General features: G+C 40.6%; 1 protein-coding gene across 1 annotated transcript; it reads right to left on the reverse strand.

Moving 5' to 3' along the window:
- Nucleotides 1–1287: 1287 nt before the first annotated feature.
- On the reverse strand, nucleotides 1288–26778 carry LOC102211557 (Golgi apparatus protein 1-like). Its single transcript, XM_005751426.2, has 26 exons — nucleotides 26436–26778; nucleotides 19317–19346; nucleotides 17213–17299; nucleotides 16914–17129; nucleotides 16025–16228; nucleotides 15754–15825; nucleotides 15417–15603; nucleotides 14781–14998; nucleotides 14341–14462; nucleotides 13532–13633; nucleotides 12676–12829; nucleotides 9384–9521; nucleotides 9056–9142; nucleotides 8878–8940; nucleotides 8092–8205; nucleotides 7741–7829; nucleotides 7504–7621; nucleotides 5804–5896; nucleotides 5549–5686; nucleotides 4872–4995; nucleotides 4647–4789; nucleotides 4374–4475; nucleotides 4180–4287; nucleotides 3604–3724; nucleotides 3167–3273; nucleotides 1288–2950 (listed from the first exon to the last, which is right to left on the reverse strand). The coding sequence occupies exons 1-26, from the start codon at nucleotides 26748–26750 to the stop codon at nucleotides 2783–2785; spliced, it is 3420 nt and encodes a 1139-aa protein (XP_005751483.1). The 5' UTR covers nucleotides 26751–26778; the 3' UTR covers nucleotides 1288–2782.
- Between the last annotated feature and the right edge of the window lie 332 nt (nucleotides 26779–27110).

The raw sequence follows: 27110 nt of genomic DNA on the forward strand, positions 1-27110 counted from the left end.
TACATGAAACTCTCATGCTGCTCATCAGTTGTCGTTTGGGTGGAAAAGTTACCGGACGTCTCCTTTACCTGGTAGAAATGACCCAGTTCTGAGGTTCTATGATGCAAAGGACACACCCACTGCAGCCATGACCAATACACTTTTAAATCACTACTACTTTTAAATGTATCAGTTTTAGACAGTGCTGGTTCATGTTTTAAGTTTAAGACATGACCCAGCACCGGAAACCACTGTGGTTTTGATAGACTGTAGATAAAAGATGGTCTCAAAGGGAAGCCCATGTGGAAACATTCTTTGTAGATATAGTTTTTTGTTTTTTTTAGACCAATACCAATTCTGATATTGTCCATTTAAAAGTCTGATATTCCGATATACCTGCTGATATTTTTCTTTCTGATAAACAAAGCATAAACAAATTTCCCTAAAATTTGCTGCATGTAGTTTATTTATTTACTTGTTTACACTCCCAACTCTTCTCAGGCCAGCAGGTTGTTGTGTTTGTGGCGCTCCAAACACATGCTGTCAACACCAAAGTTGCAGAGTGCCCTCTGGTGGACAAACTACAGAATATCAACACTCAAAAGACTCACTAGTTAAATGGTTGAAGGGTTTCTCTCCTGTTGGTACTTTACATTTAATTTATCGAGCATTATAAGTGCCAATACCAATACATCGGTAAATAGTTAATATTGACTGATATTATTAGTTAATATTAGCTCTAATACTTTGCTAATAGTCCACAGGGGATGACGTCTCATGATGTCTGGTTTCAAATTGCCAAGACGATGAGGATGTTTAAAATACTCCAGTCAAAACAGGATTTTACAAAACGAAGGGCAACATCCATCTTTAGTGGTTTTAATGGAAGTGAGTAACTAATGGTGTTCTCTTGTACATCACCAATGCCATTCAACCGCATCACAAATTTTTGAAAAAGATTTCTTTGACCACAACAGGGCAGTGCTTTACCAGCAGGTCTGCTGAAATGTGGATGGACGTGTTCTGTTGTTGAAGTCTAGATTTTAGTGGGGGAATTGTTCCTGTATGTTGCTGTCACTAGATGAAATTGGTTGTAAAGAGGCATACAGTGCTGTACAGTTTGTACAAAAGTCTGCAAACACTCCCCAACTATTCGCAATTTTTTTTTAAAGATTAAATTTTATTTATATAGTGCCAAATCACAAAAACGGTCACCTCAAGGATCTTTATATTATTGTAGGGTCTTTACCTTACAATATAGAGTAAAACCCCAACAATCAGGCAACTCCTTATGAGCAAGCACTTGGCAACAGTGGGAAGGAAAAACTCCCTAAACTAAGTGGCTGTAAAATGTAAAAGAGTGTCACGCAGACCACAGACAGAAATCAATCACCTCCAAGACGTAAATGTTGCGTCTTGAAAAGTGTTGGTTTCAATGGTTACGTACAACTTTTACTTTAAAGATAAATGGGTTCAGTTTCCTGTTTGTGTTACACTTTTCTAAGTTTCACTACCACTTTGTGGTTAGCTATCAAGAGTTTGCAGACATGTTGGCAAACACTCTGGGCAATCGCAGCATTCTGCTAGTGACCGCAACACAAAGTAAGCCTTTGGGCCAGGACCTCATTGTGACTGCCAGTAACCTATAGAAACCATTCACCAGAAAGTCTTTGACTGGTGTTGAAGCCTATGACAAAGGCCTTAGTTACCTGCTCATTTCCTCAAGAGGTTTTGCTTTTTGCCTCGCTACTATGGTTTAACAGAAGTACCATCTTATGGTGCAAATGAGTATTGCATGAAAGGTACAGTCCAGTCCTAGTTCAGCTCTAGTTGACATCTCTAAGTCATAGCAATTCTTTCTTCACATTCTTCTCGACATTTTAGTTAACTTTGGAAGGTTTTAAACCTTTTACAATTAGTACTTTTAAAGCTCCATCATACACAGCTGTACGTCTCTGCATGTCTCACTGTAGACTACAAAATCTGTATTTAGCTGGATTTCCAGGAAAAAAACATAAAAGATCAATCAAACTCAAAAGAAACTAAAACATCATCAGACAATAAATAAGGCATAATGTTAAAAAACAAACAAAGAAAAGTGCAATGAAGTTAGCATTTAAATTAAGTTTTAAAACCATGTGCGCAGGACAATCCAGTCAATGACAATATTGAGAGCAGCTGGACCTTCATTTCCAGTCAGTAACAAGCGAGATGGATCTGAACTGGTCCAGATGAAGGAAGAGAGGATGGGACGTTGTCACTGATGAGAAAATGTTTCAAAGCAACAGGAACTTGTCAGAATTCAACCACAAAGTTGAACGACTCAGGCTGCTGCAGTCACTTCCAAAGAAACGGTTTCCTGTTGCGCTGCATGCTCCAGTCGCCATTAAATATCACAAAAATAAAAGCGTCAGGACTGAACCGGGGGGTGGGGGGTGGGAGAGCAATTCTAGCCCCAGAAGCAACAGCCCTCAGTCACATCAAGAACAGCGCTTAGTTAGAACCTCAAACAAGATCGTCAGCGAAAGCAGATTTGTTTAAAAAAAAAAAAAAAAACATGATTGAGGAAAAACACTTGAATCAGACAGCCGGTGCTATCGCAGAGTTTGGAGATGTCCAAAGGGAGATTTTAGGATTCATTGAGGGGGTAACGGGGTCCAGAGCTGGGCACTGGTGTTGGCACTGTGCAGGCTGGCTGGTTACAGATCGGGCATCTGAGAGAGGAGGGGGAGGAAGAGGAGGAGGAAGGTAGGGAAAGGTTTAAGGGCTCAGTTCTTTCGCAAGCATCGGGGCGCTCGGTCTTCTATCGGTCCTTCAGTTCTCTCGTCACTCGCTTGGTGATTCGACCGCACAGCAGCCCCACCAGGAACAGGACGCACACACTCAGTGCGATCATGAACAGGATGTAGTTCTTGGAGGGTGATGTCATCACCTGCACGGCCAGGTCTGAGAAGCCTTCTGCTGGTGCCACCTATAGCACAGAGGGAGGGGGCTTGCGTCAGTGTTTGCCTGGATAGAGTGAAGTATCTTTACACTAATAGAATGATTAGTGCACAAATGTTTTGAGGTACTCACAGCAACTACATTACGCAACCTAACAACTCTTCCTCTGATGCTACCTGTGTGTTGGCATCAGGGTGGAAGCTCTAGTCCCAATTGTCACAGTAATCCAACTACTGATGTTTACCTTTGCAGCATAGCTCCACATGTCGATGCGGTCTTGAAGCCTCTTCTTACACTCAGGCTGAAGGCGAACTCTCTTGTCCTGTAACGCCTCCATCAGACACGACATCTCTGCATGGAGAGGGACAGAAAAATCTAGTTTTGGTGACCAAACACAGTAAAAAGAATCTCAGTGAAAGACATTCAAACCCCTCAGCCTCCTAGTAGAAGCACCTATGGTACCAATTTGAAAATCCTATGTTGCCTGATTCTTGAGTTTTTGTTGGCATGGCAACAATGATACCCCATGAGCCTTTCAGGCTGAGGTAAAGATGGACAAGCAAACTTTATTAGTAAACAGTCATTGATTGGGAAGTGGACTCTGATTAGAATACTTTCTTGGCTCCATCTAACCAGCCTGACAGTTTTGCACAAGAAGAAAGATTGTGTGAAAGCACCCACGTCGTCCTCTGCCCGGCGTGATGGCAGCACAGTGGTGTTTCAGGTCCAGAGCACAGGCTGTGTGGAGGACCGGGTCCACAAAGATGTCTGCCTTACTTTCCTTTAGCATGTTCAGGACTTCCTGCAAACACAAACAAATAAGGGATATGTGAGTTTTTACATTAAGATTCAGTGAGCATTTTTTTTGTTGCTGTGAAACCTAAACAAACACACCTAAAAACAAAAACAAAAACATACAAGGTTACCTGAAAGTGTAACCAGTAGCTTTTGGTGGCTAATGTTAGACTTTTTTGCTAAGTGTGCCAAATTAGCTAATGAGAGTTTTCAGCCATTTTCCCTCCTTCTTCTATGATACTATGAATGAAAATAATGAGATCATCTAGAAGCAACAGTCACAGTGACGCTAAAGTTTTCATTTGTGTGTTCAGACTTTGGCTCCTTTCATATTTTGAAGCCTTCTGAAACATACTGTACTAGTACAGTATTCTACACACTGTAAAATGTCCATGATATTTTAAAACCAACAGAAATATGCTAATAATCAAGTTCATCTTATGTTGTACTGTGGACACGTACCTTTTTACAGGCTTCCTGTCTGATTTTAAGCAGGTTGACTTTCAGACACTCTTCCACCTGACCAGTCTGCTCCTGGGCAGCCGCCTCCTCTGCGCACAATCTGGAGATCTGCAGAGGGAGAAAAAAAAGGAGGAGAGAGAGTGTGTGTGTGTGTGTGTGTGTGTGTGTGTGTGTGTGTGTGTGTAAGCACGTACTTCTTCTGAGCAGTGCATCTGCAGCTGTCGGTCCAGTCTGTAGTCGAGCGCAGACTCCTGGAGAATCACTCTGATCTGGTCTTCGCAGTCTGAAGACAATCTCTAAAACAAACCCCGGTCAGAAAACACACAATTTCACAACAATCAATCACCATGTTATAGATTTTCGTCTTTCACAACACTGTTGAAAGGCATACACTGCAACTTACAGCAAAAACAATGTCTGCCTGTATCTTTGAAACAAACACGACCTTAGTAGAGTTGTGCTCTAACCTGGTCAGCATATTTGAGTTTGAGGCAGGCGATGACCTGACCCTCCAGTTCACCGTCCTCGCTCGCTTTGTTCAGGATGGACTGGCAGAACTTTGGGATGTCGGCTCGACATGCCTTCCTCAGCACTGGGTTCAGACGGTAGTCTGAAGGGGGAGGAAGAGAAGGATGAGGACAGAGGACGCTACGGTCTTTTTTACGGGACTCTGTGTGGTTGTGTGTGAATACCTGTGTTCTGTGTGATCTGCCTCTTGGTGATCATCTGTTTACACTTGGGATCCATCAGCTCACTGTTCTTATTCTGCTTTAGACACTGGAGCACATTCCTGGCATCCGCTTCTGTACAGAACCGCTGCAGGAGAGAGTAATGGTGTTTGTACAGATAATGAGATCTAGGAACACGCTGACAATTACTCCATAAAGACCATAAAGCCATAGTTTAGTCACACTGTGTTAAACAGTTAATGTGAGGCTGTAAAACTGTACATATAAAAGTAAATTTGCAGAAAAAGTAACTGAAAGGTAAATGTGTGCAAAATCACAGGAAGTCCAGAACACAGGTCATCTGTGAAGAGGAATTAAGTCCATTTACTCATTTCAGGTTGTAAAACACTCACGTTTTTACTCCTTTAAATCTTTCTTAAACATATAGCTACTTTTTGGTTTACAATTTATATAAAGAATATGTGCTAAGATTATAAAATGTAAACCACTGCTAAAATTAAATCAGTAGAAGTTTCCTATCAAACTATTTCAGCAGATTTTGCAGCACAAAGGTATAGATGAGAAAAAACTTTAATAAAAGAGTGAGGTTTCACAACTCTCAGTCAAAGACACAGCACCACAATGACAGAATTCAGTCCCAGTGCTTTTCCCCACGATCTCCCTTTTCCTGCCTCCATCACCTTGATCATCTGTTTGCAGACTCTCATGAGCTGGTAGTCGAGCTCGGGGTCGCTCATCTCCACCTCCTGCAGTCTGAAGATCCGCTGGTGGCAGCGCTGGCTGAGCTGCTTCTTCTGCTCCTTCAGACACTCAATCATCTGAGTAGGAGCAGAGGGCCAGGACGAGTGAAGACGAGAACGATAAAGAGTGGAGGCAAACAGCAGAAAAGAACAATACAATGCTTCTATTCTTACACAACACTCTGCATTCCCTACCTGAGCGTTACCAAATGCTACGTTGGGACACAGACGACTGATGTCTGACTTGCAGGGCTCGTACAACTCTGGTTCCAACCGAATATCTTCGGACTGAATGAGAGGGAAAAAAAAGGAAACTTTAGTGTTTTTCTTAGAAAATTTTTTACAAAACTGATTTTTGACAAAAGTAAAAGTAGAACCAAAGTAGAACCTGGTTTTACAGATTAAATGTCCCGTGGTGCTTTTCTGTATCACAGTTCACACAGTAGTGTGTTATTGTCTAGTTTTATAAATCCTAAAAAAGCTTATGCTTAAGGAAACACTAACTTTAATGCTGGTCTATAAACTGTAGGACTTAAACATTACTTGGTGGTTCTATAGTGTCGTAGCTTACACATTCCCTTAATGAGGAAAAGATCCCTAGTCCGATTCAAGATGGAGACATATGTCCCTTTTGGGTTGTGTCATAAAGGACATCTAGTGTTTAAACCACTGAACAGCCGGAAGTAGCTGTTTCTTATCGTGAGATACTGATAAGAAAAGTTCTTTCTTATAGTGACATTCCCGATCAGTGTTGACCAGGAAAGATTTCTTTCATATTACAGTAAAACTCCAGTCACCAGTGCTGCACTATGAACATAGTAAAAAGATGGATTTATCCTCCTTGTGAAAAGTGAAGTTAATGCACATGGGCCTCGGGTAACTCCCATGGCTACAAAAAGACTTCCAGTTGTATAGAAGGATTTCTCTATGACCTCAGTAAACACTTCCCAGCTTATAGGTTTATAAGCTCAGCTCCTGGTTTCTAGCCATATTGAATAAAACATTAAGTTAGTGAATTGTGGAGGCTGTAAAACTGTAAAAAGAGTCCGATACGAGTCAGTGAAGTTCACATCTATTTATCTGGAAGGTTGCATGTCTAACCTGTTGCTAATAAGTAACTGCCGCAATCCCGGCAATAAATGTGCACGTTTATTCATGTTTTTGTATGTTAGAGCCCTGAGTTCAGGTCAGGAAATTCGGCTTGCGGTAATGAAAAGGAGGCTTGCGGTCATGTTACCTCTATGCCACACTAGCACCTACAAGTTCTCTTCTCCTCTGCCTTTGGTGTAAAACGTATGCGGCTGGTCTCTAGACACATACATAAAACATCTATTCAAGATGATGGAGCGCATTACGTTTTAGTTCATAAGAATGCATCTATTTGTTGGAACATGTCAATGCAATAACTATATTCGTTAGCGCAACACTATTTTTTTCTATTAAGCTACTTGTGTGTTTCATATATGTTTCAATGTTAGCTAATAGGTGTCACCACTGTTTTGACAATAAGGAGGCTTTTGACTTTTTCCCACACTGCAGGTTTATTGACCCATCCATCAAAAATACGTGAAACTGTCTGTACATTTTTACACTTTCATGTTGGCAACAGTGTGAGGAGCAAGTTTACAGTCATTAGCTAATTAACCAAATTTAAAGATAATCCCGGCTGAAGACACTTCCATGTTGGCTTCACTTTTTATACCTGGATGCTATGTCCGTTTTTATATACAGTCTAAAATTAAGTTTAAAGTGCTGAGATCAAATGACATAAGCAAAACATTGTGTTGTCATGGATACGTTAAGGGTTAGGTAACACTGTGGCTGGCAGACTGTCTGAAAGAAGTCTGAGTGTGTGTGCATGTGTGCGTATGTGTGTGTGTGTGTGTGTGTGGTACCATCTCCAGCTCCTCTACCCGCAGCTGTTTACGACATTTCAGAGACACCCTCTGCTCCCTGGCCTCCTGCAGCGTGTCATTCCTCACTGTGGTGCTGAGGCAGATGACAACATCCACTCTGCAGGGTCACACAGAGAGTCACTTATGTCCAATTAAATCAGTTAGAATGTTAAACTAAAGCTCAACCTCAAGGAGATTTTGCACTATTCTCATTGGTTAGCAGTCATAGAGTCTCACTTTTTCTTGATGTTTGGACACAAGCGCAGAACATCCTCCTTGCAGGCCATTTTGAACTTATAGGAAAACCGGAAATCCTTCATTTGAATCTGAGAGAGAAGCACAGGGATACTATGGTGATAGTATTATCCTTTTTTCGTTTTTACAATTATTTGCATTTATTTCATTCTTGTTGTCACTATTGTGTAACTCAAAAACAATATTCAAATATTAAAGCTTCTCTGAGTCTAAGCTCTGATCTAAGCTCTTTGAAGATAAAATTCAAAATCAAAGAACAACAAGAAAAAGAAACTGGTATCACAGAGTAAAGAGAGAAACAGAGACAGAAAACAGAATTTCATGATCACTCACCAGCTGGAAGTGTGTAACCCCAACTGCACATTTGTCATTCATCTCCTTCTGGTGTTTATTCTGAACCAAACACTCCATCAGATCACCTGTGTCGATCTGGTTATCAGCTACATCCTGCACACACAAATAACAATGCAAACATCCAAAATGTTTCTATTTACGTGACATTCAGGGACAACAACGCACAACACCACCACAGTGTCGTTGTTCAGTGGAATAAATGAAAATGCTCCGACTATACTCCGGAAAATAAATACACGGCTCAAAAAAACGTTCCTTCTTACACAAAAGAACAGATACTGATCCTGTTGATGGGTTAAGGACCTCCTACAGTCTTGTCCAGCTCTCTAAAGTAATTGTCTCTCTTCTGGATTAACAACCCTCTGAGCTATTAAACTAACCAGACCAATATTCTAGAGTTTTCACTGACTTGATGCTATAGTCTAAATAAAAAGTGTTCCTTTGATTATTTTAACGTGTATATTCTTGAGGAACCACACTGAATAACATTTATTTTAGTGCAAGCAACAGAAAAGAATGCATTAGTGTTGGCCAACCCATGTGTAGGCATGAACACAGTAAAAAACAAGACCAAAAGCACTGTGAGCAACTGAAACATATGTTTACGTACCCTGCAGATCTTTAGCATTTGAGGTTTGAAGACAAAATGTTTTAAAGTCTCTTTGACACAATGCCCACTCTACATTACTTCACAAACAGGCATGCAACAGGTTACCGCCACCACTTTTCCCTCACGTGTCCCAAGGTAAAGTCAAATATGCTCACGTGGCAGTGTGCCTGAATGACGGGCTCACAGGCTCTGATGAGGAGAGCGTCGATCTGGATGTCCTGAACAACGAAACACACAGCAACGGGTCATAAATGTGAAGGTGAGACAAGAATCGCTTGTGTCAACACTGTTTCTCTAACAGCTCCTGCCTGCTTTCGGTTTAGCTTTGCTAACCTCTGACTCCAGCTCTGTCAGGTTGCCCACGACATCCTTGCAGCCGGAAACTAAGTCCTCCAAATGATCCTGCAGACATTCCAGCTCCTGGACAGAGGCACACATTCAGCAGCAAGAACAAGAGCATTTCAACCATTACTGTGCGGCAGCCCCTAATGTGTGAACCTCTGCATCTATAGGCCGGTTTACATGTGATCTAGACTAGTCCCAGTATTTTCCAGCCACAGGATTTATGACACTGTGTGCACATCAAAGGCCACAGGCTGCCAGAATGGCGTCAGAGAACTCTAACAGATATAAGCAGCAGTAACGGCCGCTGTGTGCTCACCTGTCCAGCATCTGTCTTCTCGCTGCACCACTTGCCGAGGTCTGTCATGCAGCGTTTCTGCAGCTCTGGGTCCAGCTTCACATCCAGCGCCCTCTGGTGGAGAATCCTCTGAACTTCCACCTTACAGTCCCGAGATAACTGCAAACAAACACATACATCACTGGTCACAAGGTTGAAACACACACGCATTCACAGTTTTCTTCTGTGAGGACCCATGATGACGTGTGGATGTGTATTAAGTAGTTTAGTAAGTGCCAGGTTCTGATATATAATGAACATTATTGTCACAATCATTTGCCTTTTTTCCCCAACAGAACTGCACAGACCCTGCTGGCAGAGAACACCCTTTACAGGGTTTTATGTTTGGCGTTGTAGTTGGTTTGTTATTTGTTTGCTTACATTCTCAGTCTGCTCAGTTAGTCTCTCTCTGGTTGGGGCCTTACCCGGACTTCCAGTTTTTATCATTATCATGTTATTTTGGATGGAGGAAATGGATAGCTAGTTAATTAAATGAAATGAAATGTAGATTAAATGGGTTTCAAAAGGGTATAAATTGTAAGCTATATGTAGCTCACTAGATTAAAAGGGGGTATTATGCATGATTCATATTTAAAAACATGGGTATCTTACACTGGGTGTTGATGTAGCCTCTCAGTTCATCGTCTACCTGATGCCTCTCACAAACAGAAGATTTAAACAGCGGTTGGTTGCTCTGAGATCATACAGAGCCGGCACTGTGCAAAAGTCCTGAGCCACCCCTCATTTCTTTGTATTTTGCATCCAAAGTGAGTTTCTTCTACTTTTTAAAAAAAAAATGGTCTGGAGCAACAGTTCTCCAGCCTTTCAGAAGATCTTTGTTTGACTTCTGCTGCTTTTCCCCTCATTTTTCATCCAGTTTTTGTACAGTCTGTTTTCAGAGGACTGTTTTTACACCTAACTCCAGGCCAATTTGAAATTGTCTCGGAATGGTGTGAAACGTGTCCCTCAAAAAGCTGAGGAAACTAGTGGCAGACCTAAAAAAATATCTACAACAGACAAACAATATAAGTAAGTCATGTCCTTAAAGAAGGGGAAAAAAACAGCAAAGCACCTGAGAGAACTGCCCACAAAGACTAGACTGACTGACTGAAGAAGGTGGCCATGAATTTCCATTTATGTTTATAATACTTTACTGGACCAGTTTCCCATTAACTATGTGAAGAAATAAGGGCTGCTCGAGGCTTTTGCATAGTACTCTATAGTAGCAGTCTGAACCCTCAGCTTGGGATTGTTTGTACTGATCTAATTTTTTGGGGAACTTTGGAACTATACAACACAAAATAAGGAAAACCATATGACCTGCACTAAAGTACTGTGTTGCAGCGCTACCTGGTGACCAAGAGATTAAAGCCCAGACTTGCTATACCAGCTAGGAAGCCAAAAAGAAATCCCCTCTGTCATCTTGTAAATCCTTATTTTCAATAATCTGTCATTTTCAGGAAATTTGATGAAAAAGCTAAAAAAAACTGTTACATCCCGTGAGGCTGTGGGAGTGTGTGGGTGTGGTGTTGTCCTCTCCCTCTCCTCCTCCTTTTTCTTGCCCCTCCCCCTTGTCTCTCTTTGCCCCTGCCGTCTCCCTCAGGAAGCAGCTGCTGCTCGTCTGCCCTCGTTTATCACCAATTACCTTCCAGAGGTGATATAAACTGGAGGAGAGCAGCGCGCTGGGTGGGAGAGGCTTCTGGTGGATTTCTGCTGTGTGGGTCGGCACGAGGTGTTGGAAAGGGCCCGGTGTGTGTGTTTGACCAGCCCACTGTGTGTGGTGAGTGTGAGTAGCTCTCAACTGAGCAGTTGAAAAATCTTTAAAAACCTGAATTCTCCTGGTTACTCATGTACTGATTTACAATAACACAGCCTGCATTGATTGAGGTCACCATCCCCATTCACCGCAGACTCTGAATGTACCATGACGCATTACTAACCTCGAGTGGCTTTTTATCTCTGTGGAACGTTTCATGCTGCCTACAGTAAAACTCTATCACGAAGCAGAACCTTTCTCCATTTGTAGAAAAAACGCATCATTCATGACAGCATTTTCAAGACAGCGCTTTCAACCATGAGCCAATCTGGATGCACTGCTTTTAAAACACGAGGGAAGTTAAATCATCACAACATGGACTGAATATGAAGCACGATTTGAAGCATTTTCTTTTGCGCCAAGTTACTTTTCAACTGCTGTTTTTTCATTATTTTTTTAAACTGATTAATTTTCATGACAAATATTGATCTTTAGTGTTTATCTGTTTAGTGGCACCACTTGTTTTCCTGCAGCTGCTCAACAGTTTCAAGTTTTAATCCAAGCGTGTTTAGCTTGCCAAATGACTGTGCATTTACACACGTAGTAAAGGCTCTTTTGTGTGGATGTGTGAAACAGCTAAAAAATGTCCCACTTTTCTGAACTGGGGCTCACACTGAAGGTTTGACACATGCATACACCATGATTACTGAGACCATATAATTATATCAAATAAAGCTGTCAAGGGTCTTCTTTATAATCAGTATAATTACTCAAAATCAGGGCGAAGTGGATTTCCAACTCATTAATTTTTTGGAAAGAGAGAGAAAGTGATTATACAGATTTCAAAACCAAGCAGAGCAGTCAGGGTTCATCATTTGAACTACTGAACCTGTGACTTAGAAGGGTACAAGCCAGCACTTCAGTAGCAATTTGTGTCACGAGAGTGAACAACTAAACTGAATCCTGCTCCTAGATTAGCTTTCATAGTTTCATGATGGATTTTAAAATGTGCTCTTATCCTCTGAAGGACTTGCTTTACCATCTATATACCAAAATTAAGAGCACTTTTGCATTAGTTTGGGTGTCTTTTAATTTTAGGTTCCTGTAGCGTCGGCAAGATGCTTAAGACCAAAAGTTCCAGATACTTTTCATAGCTTAATGCAGACACATCATCATTCACACTTTTAAACATTTGAAGTTCCATAGAAGTAAAGTTTGACATTAGACTGACTCTGATCATGCCCCGAGTTGTTCTAGCGCCACCATGGGGTTAACAGTTTGATTCAGCCTCGCTCCAACCATCACCATTACAATCATCGAGTTAACTCCTCACCAGGATCAGTACGAGCTGATTTAGGTAAAATCAGAGTTCTTACCTGCTTTTCAGATTTCGCCTGTTAAATTTAAAAAACAGAGTTATGCCTGCTGCTATGACCAAATATAACCCTGAACCAACCAAAATATTATACCTAAACAGCTTAGTGCGGTCTAAAGTATTTGCTTCTGCTGTCAACATACCCGTCTTCCCTGCTCCTCTGTGCGGTAGGCATGGCGATAGAGGCAGGAAAAGACAGCACCCGGTGGCATCACCTCGTTGGTCTCGTTCCAGCCGTGTGTGTGGCAGAGGCGGGCGGCGTCAGCCTGACATTTCTTATAAAGGATGGGGTCCAGTCTGGAAGACAAAAACTTAATGGATACTAAAACACACCCACAAAACAGACCTCCAAGTCCTGTTTCCTGCTGATTCAAGTCATTCTATTGTACAGTTTCAGCTGTTTTTGTTTTTTTTTGTGTTTGTTTTTTTTTTCATGTTACCCATCACTACTCCCAAAATCATCAGCCTGCCACATTTTCTGATACACTACATGGAAAAAGTTACTGGGCCACCTGCGCATTACACCTACAGGAGCTGCTCGGGCATGGAATCCCACACCACAAAGCTCCCAGCACTCAGTTTTTGCGCTGATGTTAATGCCAGAGGAGGTTTGCAATGCTACAGTTTTTTCCTTAGCAGAGCGCTGGTGGTTTTTACCCACTGTGCACCTTAGCACTCTTTACCTTACAATATGAAACAACTTGAGGTGAATACGGCTGTAATTTGGTGCTATATAAATTAAACTGAATTGAATTGAACTGGAACTGAATTGATAGGAAACAAATGCCACAAGTTGACTTGCTGCCATAGTGCACTTCACCCTATTAGAGAACCATGCTTGAATTCAGTGAGCTGTAGAACGTCTTTTGCGTGCTGATGAAAAAGAGGCTAACTATCTAGCTGGACTTAATATAAACCAAGCTTAAACACCAGAGAAAGTTCTACAGCTGAACAATGTCGATTTGTCGCATTCCCATCAGCATCAGCGGGCACACTCACTTCCAGTCTCTGGATATAAAATACTGAAGCTCTAACAGGCGGTGTTCACAGTCCTCCACCATCTTCTCTGTGTACAGATGCTCCATCAGGCATGACAGGATCCTGCACACCGACACACACAGACATACCAGCACATGAATCAGTGTTTACCAGGAAATCCGAAGAATGAAAAAAGGCAGATTTTGAAAGCAGGCGTCCTTCTCCTGCAGGTCTCTCTTGCTGTTTTAAGCCCCCTGTTTTAAACGTTAACAATTACATGTGATGCCTATGGGATAAACATATGCTGTTTTTTTGTTTTTATCAAACTCCAATCTGCCAGGTTAAGGTCCTACGTTTGCGCTATCGCCGCACTGTATCTTGCCTGCGACATGGATATTTTCAATCTTTCATGCTACAGTTTCTAAAGCCGAAAAGCAGAAGCCAGAGAAGGTGCAGTTGAGTCTATGCTCCCTCTAGACTACTTGAATTACAATATGCTGAATGGTAATTACGTAATTTTCAACACAGTGCGGCTCCCCTTAACTTTAAGCACATACGCGATTAAATCGTGGTCATGGTAATTAAGACTATTAATTTTAGCACTTGTGTCTGTTTTGGTTCCTTTTTTAATATTCTTATGATAAAAAAAGCAGCGTGTCACTGTTGTACTCGGTCACGGTAACAGCAGCAGTGAAAATATGAATGCTTATGTACTTATGTAAGTCTTAATAAAAACTACATTTAAAAAGTATCATCTGATTATCATTTAAAATTCCGATTAAGCTTAACCTGAAAGCAGTTGCATGTGTGCACGTGTGTAACCAACTCACATTGGGTCTCCATTGCGGATGTGTTTGCAGGCAGTCTGGATAACGGACTCGCAGGCCTCGTTGAGAGCCCGGTCGATCCGATAGTCGCCTCCTGGATCAGCAGACTGGATCAGAGTCTGAAGCTGCAGTGAGGAAAAATAATATTCGAATATTCAGGAAATAAATTTAATGGCAAGAAACTGGATTTTATTTATTTGTCATTATTTTATTGACAACCTATCAACCCCCAGTAACTGCAAATCTGATCAAACAAAATTCTGCCCGACATGCCATGACAACTCAGAGTACCGGTCACAGTGTCTGCTGTTTGTGAAGTATTTAGCCAATACAAAATCTGAATGTTCTTCACTGACAACAACATTTTTGATAACTAAATTTGCAGTTTTATTTCATGATGACTGATTGAATGAAGGACTGATTATTTCATGCAATGGTCTTACAGCGTTCTGGCAGACGCTGTCCATGGCATTGCTCCGGTCACCACGACCGATTCTCATCAGACAGTGCAGTGTGCGGCCTTTGCGGTGCAGGCCGGAGCACTGGGCCTCGATCTCCGTCCGGCAGTGAAGCACGATCTCCGGACTGAGAGAGAAATCCTCCATCAGCATCCGCCGGTAGTCCAGCATCTCCCCCTGGCATTCTCCGCTGACCGGATGCCCTGCGTAGCACAAGAACCACCTATTACTAACACAATTAATAATGAATGCACATGAAATGTAGATAACTTCACACCCTATTCATTATGTTTGCAATTATATTTATAAAAAAAGAAATACTCTTTACTTAAAGCTGTATTCATTTACTTTTTGGCTACTCTGGGATTTCAAGGTCTCATTTAACAATATATTCCAAATAAATTCTATATAGAGAGTTTAAGTCCACCACATAAGGGTTAAGTCCAATCTTTACTCTAAGTTATATTTTGGTCTTCTCCTTTGTTCACCATCTTCTAGCTTTGTCAATCTAGTGTTAGATACAGGAGATTGATATTAAGAAGATTTTTGCAACCCTGAGTTAATGACCAGTTTTTCTCTAAACACCCCCCCCCCACCAACAACAACAACAACACCACTCACCACGGTGCACAGAAGCTTCAAGGCACAGGAGCAGGTATGACAGTCGGGCTTCACGGGCACGCGGCAGGCTGGTGTCCAGGCTGCAGCGCTGCTTCCTCAGGTCCAGCTTGCAGGCTTTAGCTAACGAGTAACTAACTCTGTAGTCCTGAGAGATGAGCTTCTGACGAGTGGTGAGAGCATCACGGCACTTTGAAGGCGAAGGAGGGGAGAAAGGTTATTAGAGACCAAACAAATTCACTAAAGTTTACTCAAAAGCCCTACAGAGTTTCATCAATCACGATCGTGCAGCCCTGTCAGCCACGCCGAGGAACAAGATGAATAAATGAGATGGTTGTACCTTTTCCGACATGGCCTCTTCAAACTTGTGATTGAACAGACACTTGTAGACTTTCCCTTCTCCTGCCTGAATCTGTGGAGAAAAGTAGAAAAGGGTTTCCGCTCTGAGATGTTAAAGGGATTTGCCAGCCCCACACAGCTTGTGTTTCTACAGTTGGAAACCAAGAGAAACCAGTTCATGTATAATTTCCATATTTTCTGAATGCATTAACTGTTTGTGTCTGATCACCGGAAGCATGAACATCATGCAAGCAGCGGTAGAGCCTCCTTACGTTCTGGCAGAACCTCTCGCGGTCGTCTCGGCAGGAGAAGTAAAGGTGTCTGTCGAGGTGAAAGTCATCTGAGGAAAGTTCCGCCACCCGCAGGATCGCTTTCTGACACTCCTCTTTGATTGGATGAGCACGATCCTGTTGCTCCACCTCCCTCACTAACGCCTTCTCGAGACAAGCGATCACTTCACCCTGGGAGTGAATGTCCTGTAAAGAGACATCAGGGATTCAGAGAGAGGGCAATGACACTCTGAATATGCTGATGATCTATAGGCATGGTGTCATAATGTAGTGGTTTACACATTCCATTGGCAAGCAAACGGTTGCTGGTTTGATTCCAGTTGGCTTACAAAATTCTTGCAGACCAAAGAGTGGGTTGACTTTCTCTTCCATATAACGAGAAAGAAATTAATGGGATTTGCAAAAACTTCCAACTATATTTTACCAAATGGAACTTAACAGGACACAATGTAACGTGGGTACAGTACAAGACTCGACACTATTTATATGTTTGAAAATAACAGTAACAAGTGTTGCAAGTGCATAAATGCTAAAAATCTTAGGGTTAGTTTAGCCCGTTTCCTGGGGGTTACTAGGCAACATGATTACAATATAATATGTAATATTGATAAGAACCTTTGTAGGCCTAAGATGTACTTGTGTGCCAATTGTGGACTGTGTAGGAGGACATCATATACAAATGGAGATTTTGTGTATTATAATAAGCACTAAATAGCCTGCACTTGCCACTTGGAGAGGTGGGTTTCCTCTGGTTACGCCACCTTATTATTTTTTTTCATTTAACCCGAAAAGCCTGTAAATGAACTTTTCCTGATTTATGGACTCCTTTTTATGATTTATTAACTTCTGCATATATTTGCACAGTCCTGACCTTGTGTCCTATGTTGATGCTGCCGCAGCGCAGGCTGTTGATATCTTCTTTGCATTTGTCCATGAAGCCACAGATCAACCTGTAGTCGCTGAAGATGATGCTGGTCATCTTGGTGATATACTGGTTACACTGGTACTCACTGATGTTAACACGGTGATCCACCAGGCAGGACACCAGGTAGCCCCTCCCTCGCTCCACCTCATTACACTCCTTTATCTGAAGGTGCAGAACATTTGACAGGTCAGAGGAGAGCAAAGGACAGACCTAGAACTTCCCTGTAGAGTCAAAGGCAGACTGACCTCAGTGATGGTGCTCTTACAAATCTCCATGGCCACAGATTCAAACTTTGGATCTGTGGTTAGATTGAGTTTGTAGTTCCACAGAAGCTGATTGAGGAAAAAAAAGTTAGGATTTCAATTACAATCCAATTTATCTGTTAATTAGAAATGAAACATAGTGAACTAAAAAAAAGCCAACTCATTAACTACAACTAGTAGCAAAGAGTTTGTGGCGGTCGTGTAAAGCATTGCATTTAATTAGATAATTTCTCTTCTTTATTTTTGGAGGAGGCACAACTGTTAAAAGTTTCTCTTGAGAAAGCAGCTTCTAAACTCACAAAGTTTCTTTGTGAATGTGATGTTGAAATAGTCCAAATCTAAGTAATCTACCCTGAACGATTTTACAAAAGAATAGTTTATTCAGAGAGAACTACGCCTGAACGATCAGACAATCCCCATCCTGAAGACTGATGATTTTTTTAAGGATTTTAATGACAGAAATAAGACCTTCCAATGTGCTCTTTTTATTGTTTTCTAATACTCTGTGTATCACTTTCTTATCAGAGGGGTTCCAGCTGCAGCATCCACAAACAACAGCTACTGAAAGTCGGTCCACCGAGAAAATAAGATAGAACAAGTGAGCGTGTGACATGTTAACTGCAGCCAGTGCTTTCCATGCTGTAATAAAGACAGTCCAAGTGCTCCATAAGCCTTGTGGTGTTTCATAAAACTGCCTGCTGTTAGCAGCCCTGAACTCTGAATATTGAAGGTTTATCATCCAGAAGGCACGGAGACGAGCTTTCGGAAGCTCTTAACGCAAAAAGAGGAGAAACTCCTAATTTAAAGTTAGACGGCGTTGATGTCAGTGACGGTCATCAGCTGGCAGTGTGGAAGCTGTGGGTTCTTCAAAGCTAGTATTTAGAGTGGGGAAGAGAATGTGAAAGGACCTTGTTAAACAGAGAAGAGAGGATCATGGTCAGCGGTCGCTGATAATTAGACTGCTTTATTTTAAATTCTCTAAATGTTTCCAATAATCTCTCCGATTGTACAGTGCATTAAAATATGCAGGTCTGTGACACTGCTCCAAAAAATATACTGAATTGAATTAGTATGCACAGACTGCTTTTTAGACCAATATTGTATTAGATTCTACATTTCTACTTGTTTACTATTTATGGACATATTAAGACATATTTCTAAGATAATATAATCCAGTTTACAGTAGTGGTTGTGGCCCTGAGTCAATAAACATACTAACATGCTTGCATGCAGAACGTTTACCATGTTCACTCCTTTATATGCATTTTAATATTATATAAATATATTTCATGCAAGCAGTCATCTCATTGCACTTTATATTGTAAGGTAAAACCTCTAAAATATTAGAGAGAGAACTACAATGATCCCCTATAAGGAAAACAATTGGCTACAGTGGTGAGGAAGAACTTCCATTTATCAGGAAGAGATCTCTAGAATCAGGTTCAGGCAGGGGCAGACCTCTACCATGACTGATTAGGAGTGAGAGGAAAGAGCATACAGAAAAGTATAGCGTTAAGCAAATAGGACAAAACTAAAACCAATTATATCTGCAGTAGTTGGGGATGACATAAATGTTACAAATATTTGTTATGAATAAATTAAAGGCATAACGCAGTGATCACGAGACATGGATGGAAAAGAGTCCTCAGGTGACAAAGGTTCGTAAACTCAGCCAAAAATTTAAGTGTAAACTTTTCAGCAGTTGGTACATCACAGCTGTGTGTGTTAGGATGTTCTGTCAACCTTTGAAATTACATATTTCAATATGTTTGGTTTAAATTCTTTAACAGCAGGGGCAAATAACAGTAACTTTGACTTAAAAATCTGTCAGATGCAGTGAAATAATTCCAGCAGTCCAAGCAGGACAGGTATGTACCACCCTGCATATCCAAAAGGCTAATTATCACATTTGATTTCTTGGTGAGTTAACTTTAAGCCAAACAGACTTGGTTAAAATTTTGATTTGGCCTGACAGCATTAGCCGAGTATGAAGGCACGCCTCTGTTATATCTTTCTTTGTCTCACACTTGTACTGTTTGATTAAAAAGTTCTGCGTGAATTTGTGTGTTTTAAAACAAATACTCACATGGTTGCAGTCAGGAGCAATATCAATTTCCTGCAGAAAGACAAAAAGAGGGAGAAATGTGAATCTTCAATTCAATGAAATTTTATTTATATAGCGCCAAATCACAACAACAGTCGCCTCAAGGCGCTTCAGTAGATTTAAACATCTTTCAACACTCTAGTTTAATCCATGCTTCCATCAGAGAGACACAAATAGTCATTTGTGCTTTAAGGACTACCCTGCCATATTTTGTCAACATGCTGCAACAATGAGATTTCCAAGTTTGGCAACACCCTAACCTAAACACGCATCGGAACCAAAAACCAACTCTGACAAACTCCAACTTTTAAGCAGCACCATAGCCAGAGATAAAAGGAAAAAGTTCCAGCACCTGCTTGTATTTCTTTGTGCACTGGTTGAACAAACTAGATATAATAAGATAGTAAGTGTGTTTAGAGGTATCGGAAGGTTTTTTGTTTTATTAGTTATATTTATATGCTGAACCTACTGCACCATGCATTGGTTAATAAACCAACAACAAGACTCAGCAAAGGCACGGTTAGTTACACTGAAACCCTTTAAAACTGTTGAGCTTGTTGGCAAGCAGTCCATTTTCCTAAGGCCATGTGAGTATAGGCAGAGTTTCCAGTTAAATGTTGCTAATTTTCATTATATGACGATTGTTAAGACTGATTTTATATCACCAAGATTTGGTCATTTAAAAATCTGATATACTGGGCAACGCTTTTTTCATTCAGACACATAAAAACAGATTTCCCTAAAATTTGTTTATGCACAGTTATCTAAGAATTTAAGACCGTTTTAATTAATATATGCAATTTAATTAATAACTTTTTAAAATAAAGTTTGTTTTACTATCAAAAGTTGTTGACTACTGATTTACACTATGCTCAGCTATGCTTGTGTTCCTGGACTTGTAAACGTGTTTCCAATACAGAATAGCGCCCTCTGACAGAAAACTATGCAACATCAACACTCATAATATGGTTGAAGGGTGTTTCTCCCATTGCTTCTTTACTTTTAGTTATTGGCCATTATAAATGTTGGTCCCAATAAATCAACAAATAGATAATATTGGTTAATATATAGCCGGGTGCTAATAATTGGTATAGGTCAATTAAGTTGGTCAATATATACACTTAAGGAGCAAAGCTATATTTGTATTATCTTTTATCATCTTCACCCAATGTAGTTTAATGTTAGCATGACATCTAAGAAAAGATGAAACTGAACTATTAACAAACTGATTGGAAACTTGGGTAAATTTTGCTACTAGTAAGTAATGTGGCCTAAAAGCTAAATTTTCGCTTTTTGTAAAGTTACTTTGTACAATTTAGGACTTTTATCACAAGGTAGAATTCTTCTATCTGCATATAAAATTATTTAATGTTGCTATCTTGAAAGATGATTTTAAATGAATAAATCTGTGCTCTAGTAGCCACAAAAAGAGGTGGGCCAAGTACGATTTGCAGAAACGTTGAGCTAACACTAGCTTACATAATATCAACCCTATTTCAACTTCAGTCAGCCACTTTTCAGAACAATATACATAAGGCTTAGATAAACTATAGCATTTCATTTTTTGAAGTTCTGTTGCCTTAGTCAATTTAGATGGTGTTACACTTTTGTTCAACAAGGGGTTTTTTAATATCTCGGAAAAAACATTTTTGTAAAACCAACCTCTGCAAAAATAAAGGAAAGCAGTGCAGACAAGAAATGTGCCTACTGACTCGCCTACTATGTAAAACCTAGACTCGTGCTCCATGGCTAAATCGAAGGTAGGATTTTAGTGCAACTGAGTGAGATTGAAAATACATAGAGTGCATTTTTGGAACTGTCCCTTTAGCTTCAGAAAGAACAGTTCAAAAATACCACCAACATTGCCCTAAAGCGCTGAGCAAAGTAATGTTTTTTTTCTCCAAAACGCAGCAGTTTAATATGAACAAAGCAGCAGAAGCTCTTCATAGACTCGCCCACAACATCCTTGACTATCAGACAAAAGCCAGCAGCAGAAGCTCTTCTTACATCTCCACATCACTTTGCTGTAAAAAGACATGAAAGCACTTTGTGATAACTCTGCTGCGCCCACGGGAACAGCGACAAAAGGCCTTCTTTTGATTTTAAACTCTCATTTCCACTAAATGCTTCAGACACAAAGAAATCAGTGTAATAAGGATACAGACCCTTGGTGGGTTCCCAAATTTAAAAAAAAAACAAAAAACTAGTCATACTATGAGTTATTAATTAATGAAGAGCTGATCCATTCACATCAACCATATTAATCAACTAGACTGATCAAACTGAAGTGGAAAGGATAATTGTGCCTTGGTAAGGGGCAGAGAGATAAAACAAATTGGGGCTGATGTGTTCCACTGAAGACTCTACATGTACAACTCTGTACATGTTAAAAGTAGCCTGGCTTTTTCTGCGACTAAGTCATTGAAATAACTATACAGCAGAAACTACTCATGGAGATGGACACACCGAGAGATATCACTAATTCCTTAACGCAACTAAACTTTTAGAGATCTTTTTATGTGTCATTGTAGAGGCAATGCTTACAACTTGACACTAGGAGCCCCAAGAAGAGATGAGAACTTGTCAGTTTGGAACAAGCTTTATCTGTCATACAGATGGCCTCACATTTGACTCTAGAATATTACAGTGTACAAAAGGGTTCATGATCGACTTAATAACTGAAAGGTGCCTACGCATAAAAACACAAGCTTAAATCATCACACCTCCACCACCGAATAGGCTTTTGCCCTGTTAAACCATCCAAATTAATGTAAAGGAAATAGCAGTCTATCAGAGTTAGAGATACTTCATCATCAATTTAAACAGAAACAGCTTTAATTGTCCATTGTATTAATGACCCGCCTGGGGCTGTTTTTGTTTGACGGGACCAATGGTAGCCTCTTTCTCTGTGACTACATCAGCGTTTCCTTTAAATCCTAAACATTGCACTTAGGACAACGATGTTACTACGGTATAAGCAGAAACACTGAGTAAAAAAAGAATTGTAGGACTGCAAATGCTACCCATAGCTACACAGCATCCTGGCACGCTATCTCCCCATAGTTACTATTTGTCACAATGCCTTAATGACCACAGCTCTAGAAATATCCCTGGCTTCTTTCTGCTATTGCAAAGTGACTTGCTGTTACTTTATAACTGTGTTGCTGTTTCTCAGACGTCTATCAGCTGTCAGATTTCAGGGCTTACACCACCACAAATAGATTCTCAAACTGGGTGTACTGAAAGCTCATGCTGCTCAGCTGCCCCTGTTACTGCCACTATATGTGTGTGTGTGTGTGTGTGTGTGTGTGTGTGTGTGTGTGTGTGTGTGTGTGTGTGTGTGTGTGTGTGTGTGTGTGCGTTTCTCTAGAGAAGAGGCAGATTTATAAGAGCCATTTACCTCTTCGGGAGGCCACAGCTGTTATAGAGTCAAAGCAATGTAATTATCTCTGTATAGAGGGCATCACTCAGGGCTGCTGGAGGAGGTGTCTCGTGTGTGTGTGTGTGTGGTGTGTGTGAGTGAAAGAGCAGATGAAGTTAACATGATGATTAAAAAAAAACTCACAAGGGAAATTTTTTTCAGGGACAGTACGGGTTGTGTAACAAATGGTTTGCAAGATAGCTCATTTAAAATATTCTTTAATGTAAAGCAATTATAATTTCTTATTGGCTATGAACACATTATATGTTAAGTCTTTTATCATCATCATTTTGTCCTCCATTATCTATTTATACAGAACCATGTAACTGTGTATATCTGTGGAGTACAGTGCAAAATGAGACTGACGTGATGCTTTAAGCTTTTGCTGTATTTGTGACAATGACTGAGGTTGATAAAAGACATGGAAATCTATTATCACTGTACAAAATGTCTTTTAAATGTATTAAGTCTATCAGTGAACATGTGTCATTTTCTATTGCATTAAATTATATTTTTTTCATTATTTTGCTCTATATTGTATATTGGCCAACTTATGTTAACCAGACACTTGATTAGGTAGACCTGTTAAAGTGCTTACTAATGGAAATATCTAATTAGCCAATGATATGGCAGCAACGCAAAGTATTTAGGCATGTAGCAAGGGTCAAGACAGCCTGCTGAAGTTCAAACTGAGGATCAGAATGAGAAAGAGAGGTAACTGAGGTGTCTTTGAACGTGGTGTGCTTGTTGGTGCCATGCTCTAGTCTGAGTGGAAGGCAACAGTAATGTGATTGCAAGGTATGCAGACGAGCATCTCTGAGCAAAAAACACATTGATCCTGGAAGCAGATGGGCTACTGCAGAAGAAGCCCACACCAAGTTCTTGTCAGAAAGGGAACCTGAATATAATTTGCATGGGTTCAGCAAAATTGGAAAATAGGAGACTGGAAAAAGTTTCCTGGTCTGATGAGTCTTTAATACAAGATTTTTCATGGTGGAGTCAGAATTTGAAAACATGGATGCATTCTTCCTTGTATCAACAGTGATGGTGATGCTGTAATGGAATGGTAGCCCATCAGATGATAGTTACTTCCAGCAGGATAATGCACCATGCCAAAAGGCTCAAATAATCTTCAACTGGTTTCTTTTTTGACTGGACTCAAACATTCTCTATGAACAACAGATTTTAATCCACCTAAGGACATTTGGGATGGGATGGAACAGGAAATGCAGATCATTCATGTGCAGAAATCTGCAGGAACTGATGCTGTCATGTCAATATGGACCAAAATCTCTGAAGAATGTTTCCAACAACTTACTGAATCTATTCCCCAAAGACTTAAGGAAGCACTGAAGGCAAAAGGGATGTAAACTCAATATTAACAAGATGTTCTTTAATGAAGTGACCAGTGAGTGTGGATATAAATAACAAGGTAGATTCTCTACCAGCCTCCTTCTTTTTTGCTAAATGTTCAGTGCAATACAAGAGGCTCTCATGCTTTCCTGAATGTTACCAAACTACAAAGTGTGGGGTAATTATTGTAAATGGGCTGGTTCTTACAGTATCTAGCCCTTTTCTACTTTAACTGAGCACTCAAAGTGCTTTTATACGAGGAAAATTGCTGTTGCGTTTTTCTGAAATGACAGAAAGTTAAATCAGCTCCTCTTTGAAACCATTTCACCGTAAACTTTATGAAGAAAAGAGAGAATTTATTGCAGGAATGTCTTATTACTCTGCATTTTTCTCAGCTTTGTGTACCAAATTTCCTACTGGGAAAAACAATTATACATAAAACTAAATTAAATAAATAACTTAAACATCAAAGTAAATCAAAAGTGAACACAATCTATACATCTAGCATAACAGAGAAATGTCTTCTGCTTGTACTTTTAAAATAATGGAATCTAGTACGATACAAATGACAGAACAAATTCCTTATATGCTATAAACCATCACGAAATGTACTATAGTCACGTCACAAGCTCGGGTGACTTCTTCAGAAGTGCTTTATTGTTTTACCCAAAGATGTTCAATTTAAAAATGACACGAGGCAGGAGACTTTGCTTGAACAATCACTTCTAATAGCTGCAGTGCAGCTTAGGACACTTTGCATGAGGAAACACTTTTAAAATAATTAAATAGGTAAGAAGTGAACTGACCTAGAAAGCAAGATAACAATCTGGGGGGGAAAAATCAGATACAGACTGTAAACTTGCCTGTAGCTTGCCTCCACCAGTGTGTGAATGTGAGAGTGAATGAATAGTGGCATTGTAAAGCGCTTTGGGTGCCTGGAAAAGCGCTGTATAAATCCAATCCATTATTATTATTATTATAAACACTGTATGTTTATCATATGGTCATGTAATAAAGCAGGCTGTGAGGGTATCCTTCACTGGACGCATTAAGAGTGAGACTGAAGAACCGCAAGACCACAGCGGTTACTGATTAACAAACAAATAATTTGATCTCTAGTTGTAGTAGTGTCCCTTGCTTGTTTATTTATGGAAAGAAATTAGATAAAAATAAGAGAATCTGTGCATGTAGGCGGCCAATCTTTAAACAGGCACAGAGTGTGAAAGTTGGTTGTATTCTTCGTCACTATGGCACAAAGAAACAAGACAGGAATCATGTTTAACTGGGGTTTAACTTCAGCCGACAAGTCACCTGACAGCTGGATGACTGCACTCACACCACACACTTCACACCTCACCAGGTTAATAAGTACTGCACTGAGGTGGAAAGAGGGGTGGTAAAAGCACAAAGCACATTAAAACCTCTCCCTTAAACTACAGAATGCAGTTGAGACAGCCCTGCCAGGTGCAGAGGTCGAGAAGGGGGTGAAGTTCATTCGGGCTGTCACGTGGAATAAATTAAAAAATGATTAAACAGTTAATCAGATTAAGCCTGATATTTTTGGTAGAGATTAATCTATTTGTTGTTTAAAGACTAATCAGCTAGCTAGCTAGTTGCTCTTCAGCCTACAGCCTAAACACAACCAGTTTATAAGCATTTATAACAGCAGACATGATTTTTGATTGTGCTCATGGAACATCAGTTAAGGCCACACAGACAGAGTAGTGTGGATTACTACAGGGGATACCTTTTATTTACTCCTGGGGCCACAGGGCAAGAGCCTCTGTGCTGAAGTGTGAACATTCCTAGGTTGAAAAACACACAATTTACTTAAACATAAAAAAGTGAGCAGATTTTCAGGATGAGGGGCTTTTCACACAGTCTCATCAACTGACCACAAGCAAGTAAGAGAAAACTAACAGGTAGATATCAATTTGGGATAAAAATCTACACTTAGCACTTGAAGACCTTCAAGTTTCGTTTTTTGAAGGAACTACGTTTTTTGTTCACTTTTGTTAAAAAACAAAACAAAACAAAAACAAAACACACACACACACACACACACAGAGTTTTAAAAGCACTAAATACGCCACTATCTCTGTATGCGTGTGTGGATGTCGGGTAAATCGTGGATTTTTGACGTACTAAAAGAAAAAGTGTGTTTAAACGGCTGCCCGGAGCGTCACACGGATGGAGGTGCAGATGTTCACCTCTGCATCACAGCCATGCTGACAACCGGGGTGACTAAACCCACTGGGGCGACACACCCAGCAGATGCCCATCACCTCACCTGAACCCGAACACTTTACCGTGGGGAGGGCGCCTACCTCTTTGCGGTCCTGCAGACACTCCAGCACTGCCAGGTTGTTGGTCCAGGTGTGCTTGGGACAGAGGCGGGTCAGGTCCTCCCGGCAGGCCTCTTCTTCCGACAGCTTCCAACCGGTCGCCCTTCGAGGCTGTGAGGCCCCAGCGGCTGCGGCTGCAGGTGCATCCTTCGCCGGCGGATCAGCGGGTCTCAGGACGGGCGGGTTGTGAAGCTCGGCCGGGCCGCTGGCAGCCTTCAAGCCGAGGACGGAGCCGAAACTGCAGAGGCACACGGACGACAACAGCAGCAGCAGCTGAGCGCGACTGTACGCCGCCATCTTCACAGCACTGTCAAGCTAGTCCTAATACATGACGACATCACTTCCGGTCAGCGAGGTAACGGTGAGCTTTATTTACCGAAATAAACACACAACTTCCGGTCACTTGAAAAATAAATAAATAAAGCTTTACTGTACTCCTTTAGTAACAGCGTCAGTGTACCCATTGTTTTTACATTGTTGTTTACTCTAGTAAGCAATACGACACGATGATCACGTCACATGATCTCCAGCTCTAGTTTATAGCGATTTATTTTCATTTAATAGCATCAAAAAGAGAATCAACTAAATGTAGGAAAAATAACGCGAATAAACTTTTCAAATATAAATAATTGTCGTTTATTTACATAAGCATGTTTC

Source organism: Pundamilia nyererei, unplaced genomic scaffold (assembly GCF_000239375.1).
Source record: "Pundamilia nyererei isolate P.nyererei 1_Seehausen unplaced genomic scaffold, PunNye1.0 scaffold00310, whole genome shotgun sequence".
Lineage (NCBI taxonomy): Eukaryota > Metazoa > Chordata > Actinopteri > Cichliformes > Cichlidae > Pundamilia > Pundamilia nyererei.

Excerpts from the sequence above, each read along its gene's own strand:
- LOC102211557 (XM_005751426.2), bottom strand. The coding sequence starts at position 26,750 with ATGGCGGCGTACAGTCGCGCTCAGCTGCTGCTGCTGTTGTCGTCCGTG. Across the intron at positions 5,897-7,503 it reads GGGTAGAGGAGCTGGAGATG|TCCGAAGATATTCGGTTGGA; the intron begins GTACCACACACA and ends CCTCTCATTCAG. Across the intron at positions 4,288-4,373 it reads AGATGCACTGCTCAGAAGAA|ATCTCCAGATTGTGCGCAGA; the intron begins GTACGTGCTTAC and ends CTCCCTCTGCAG.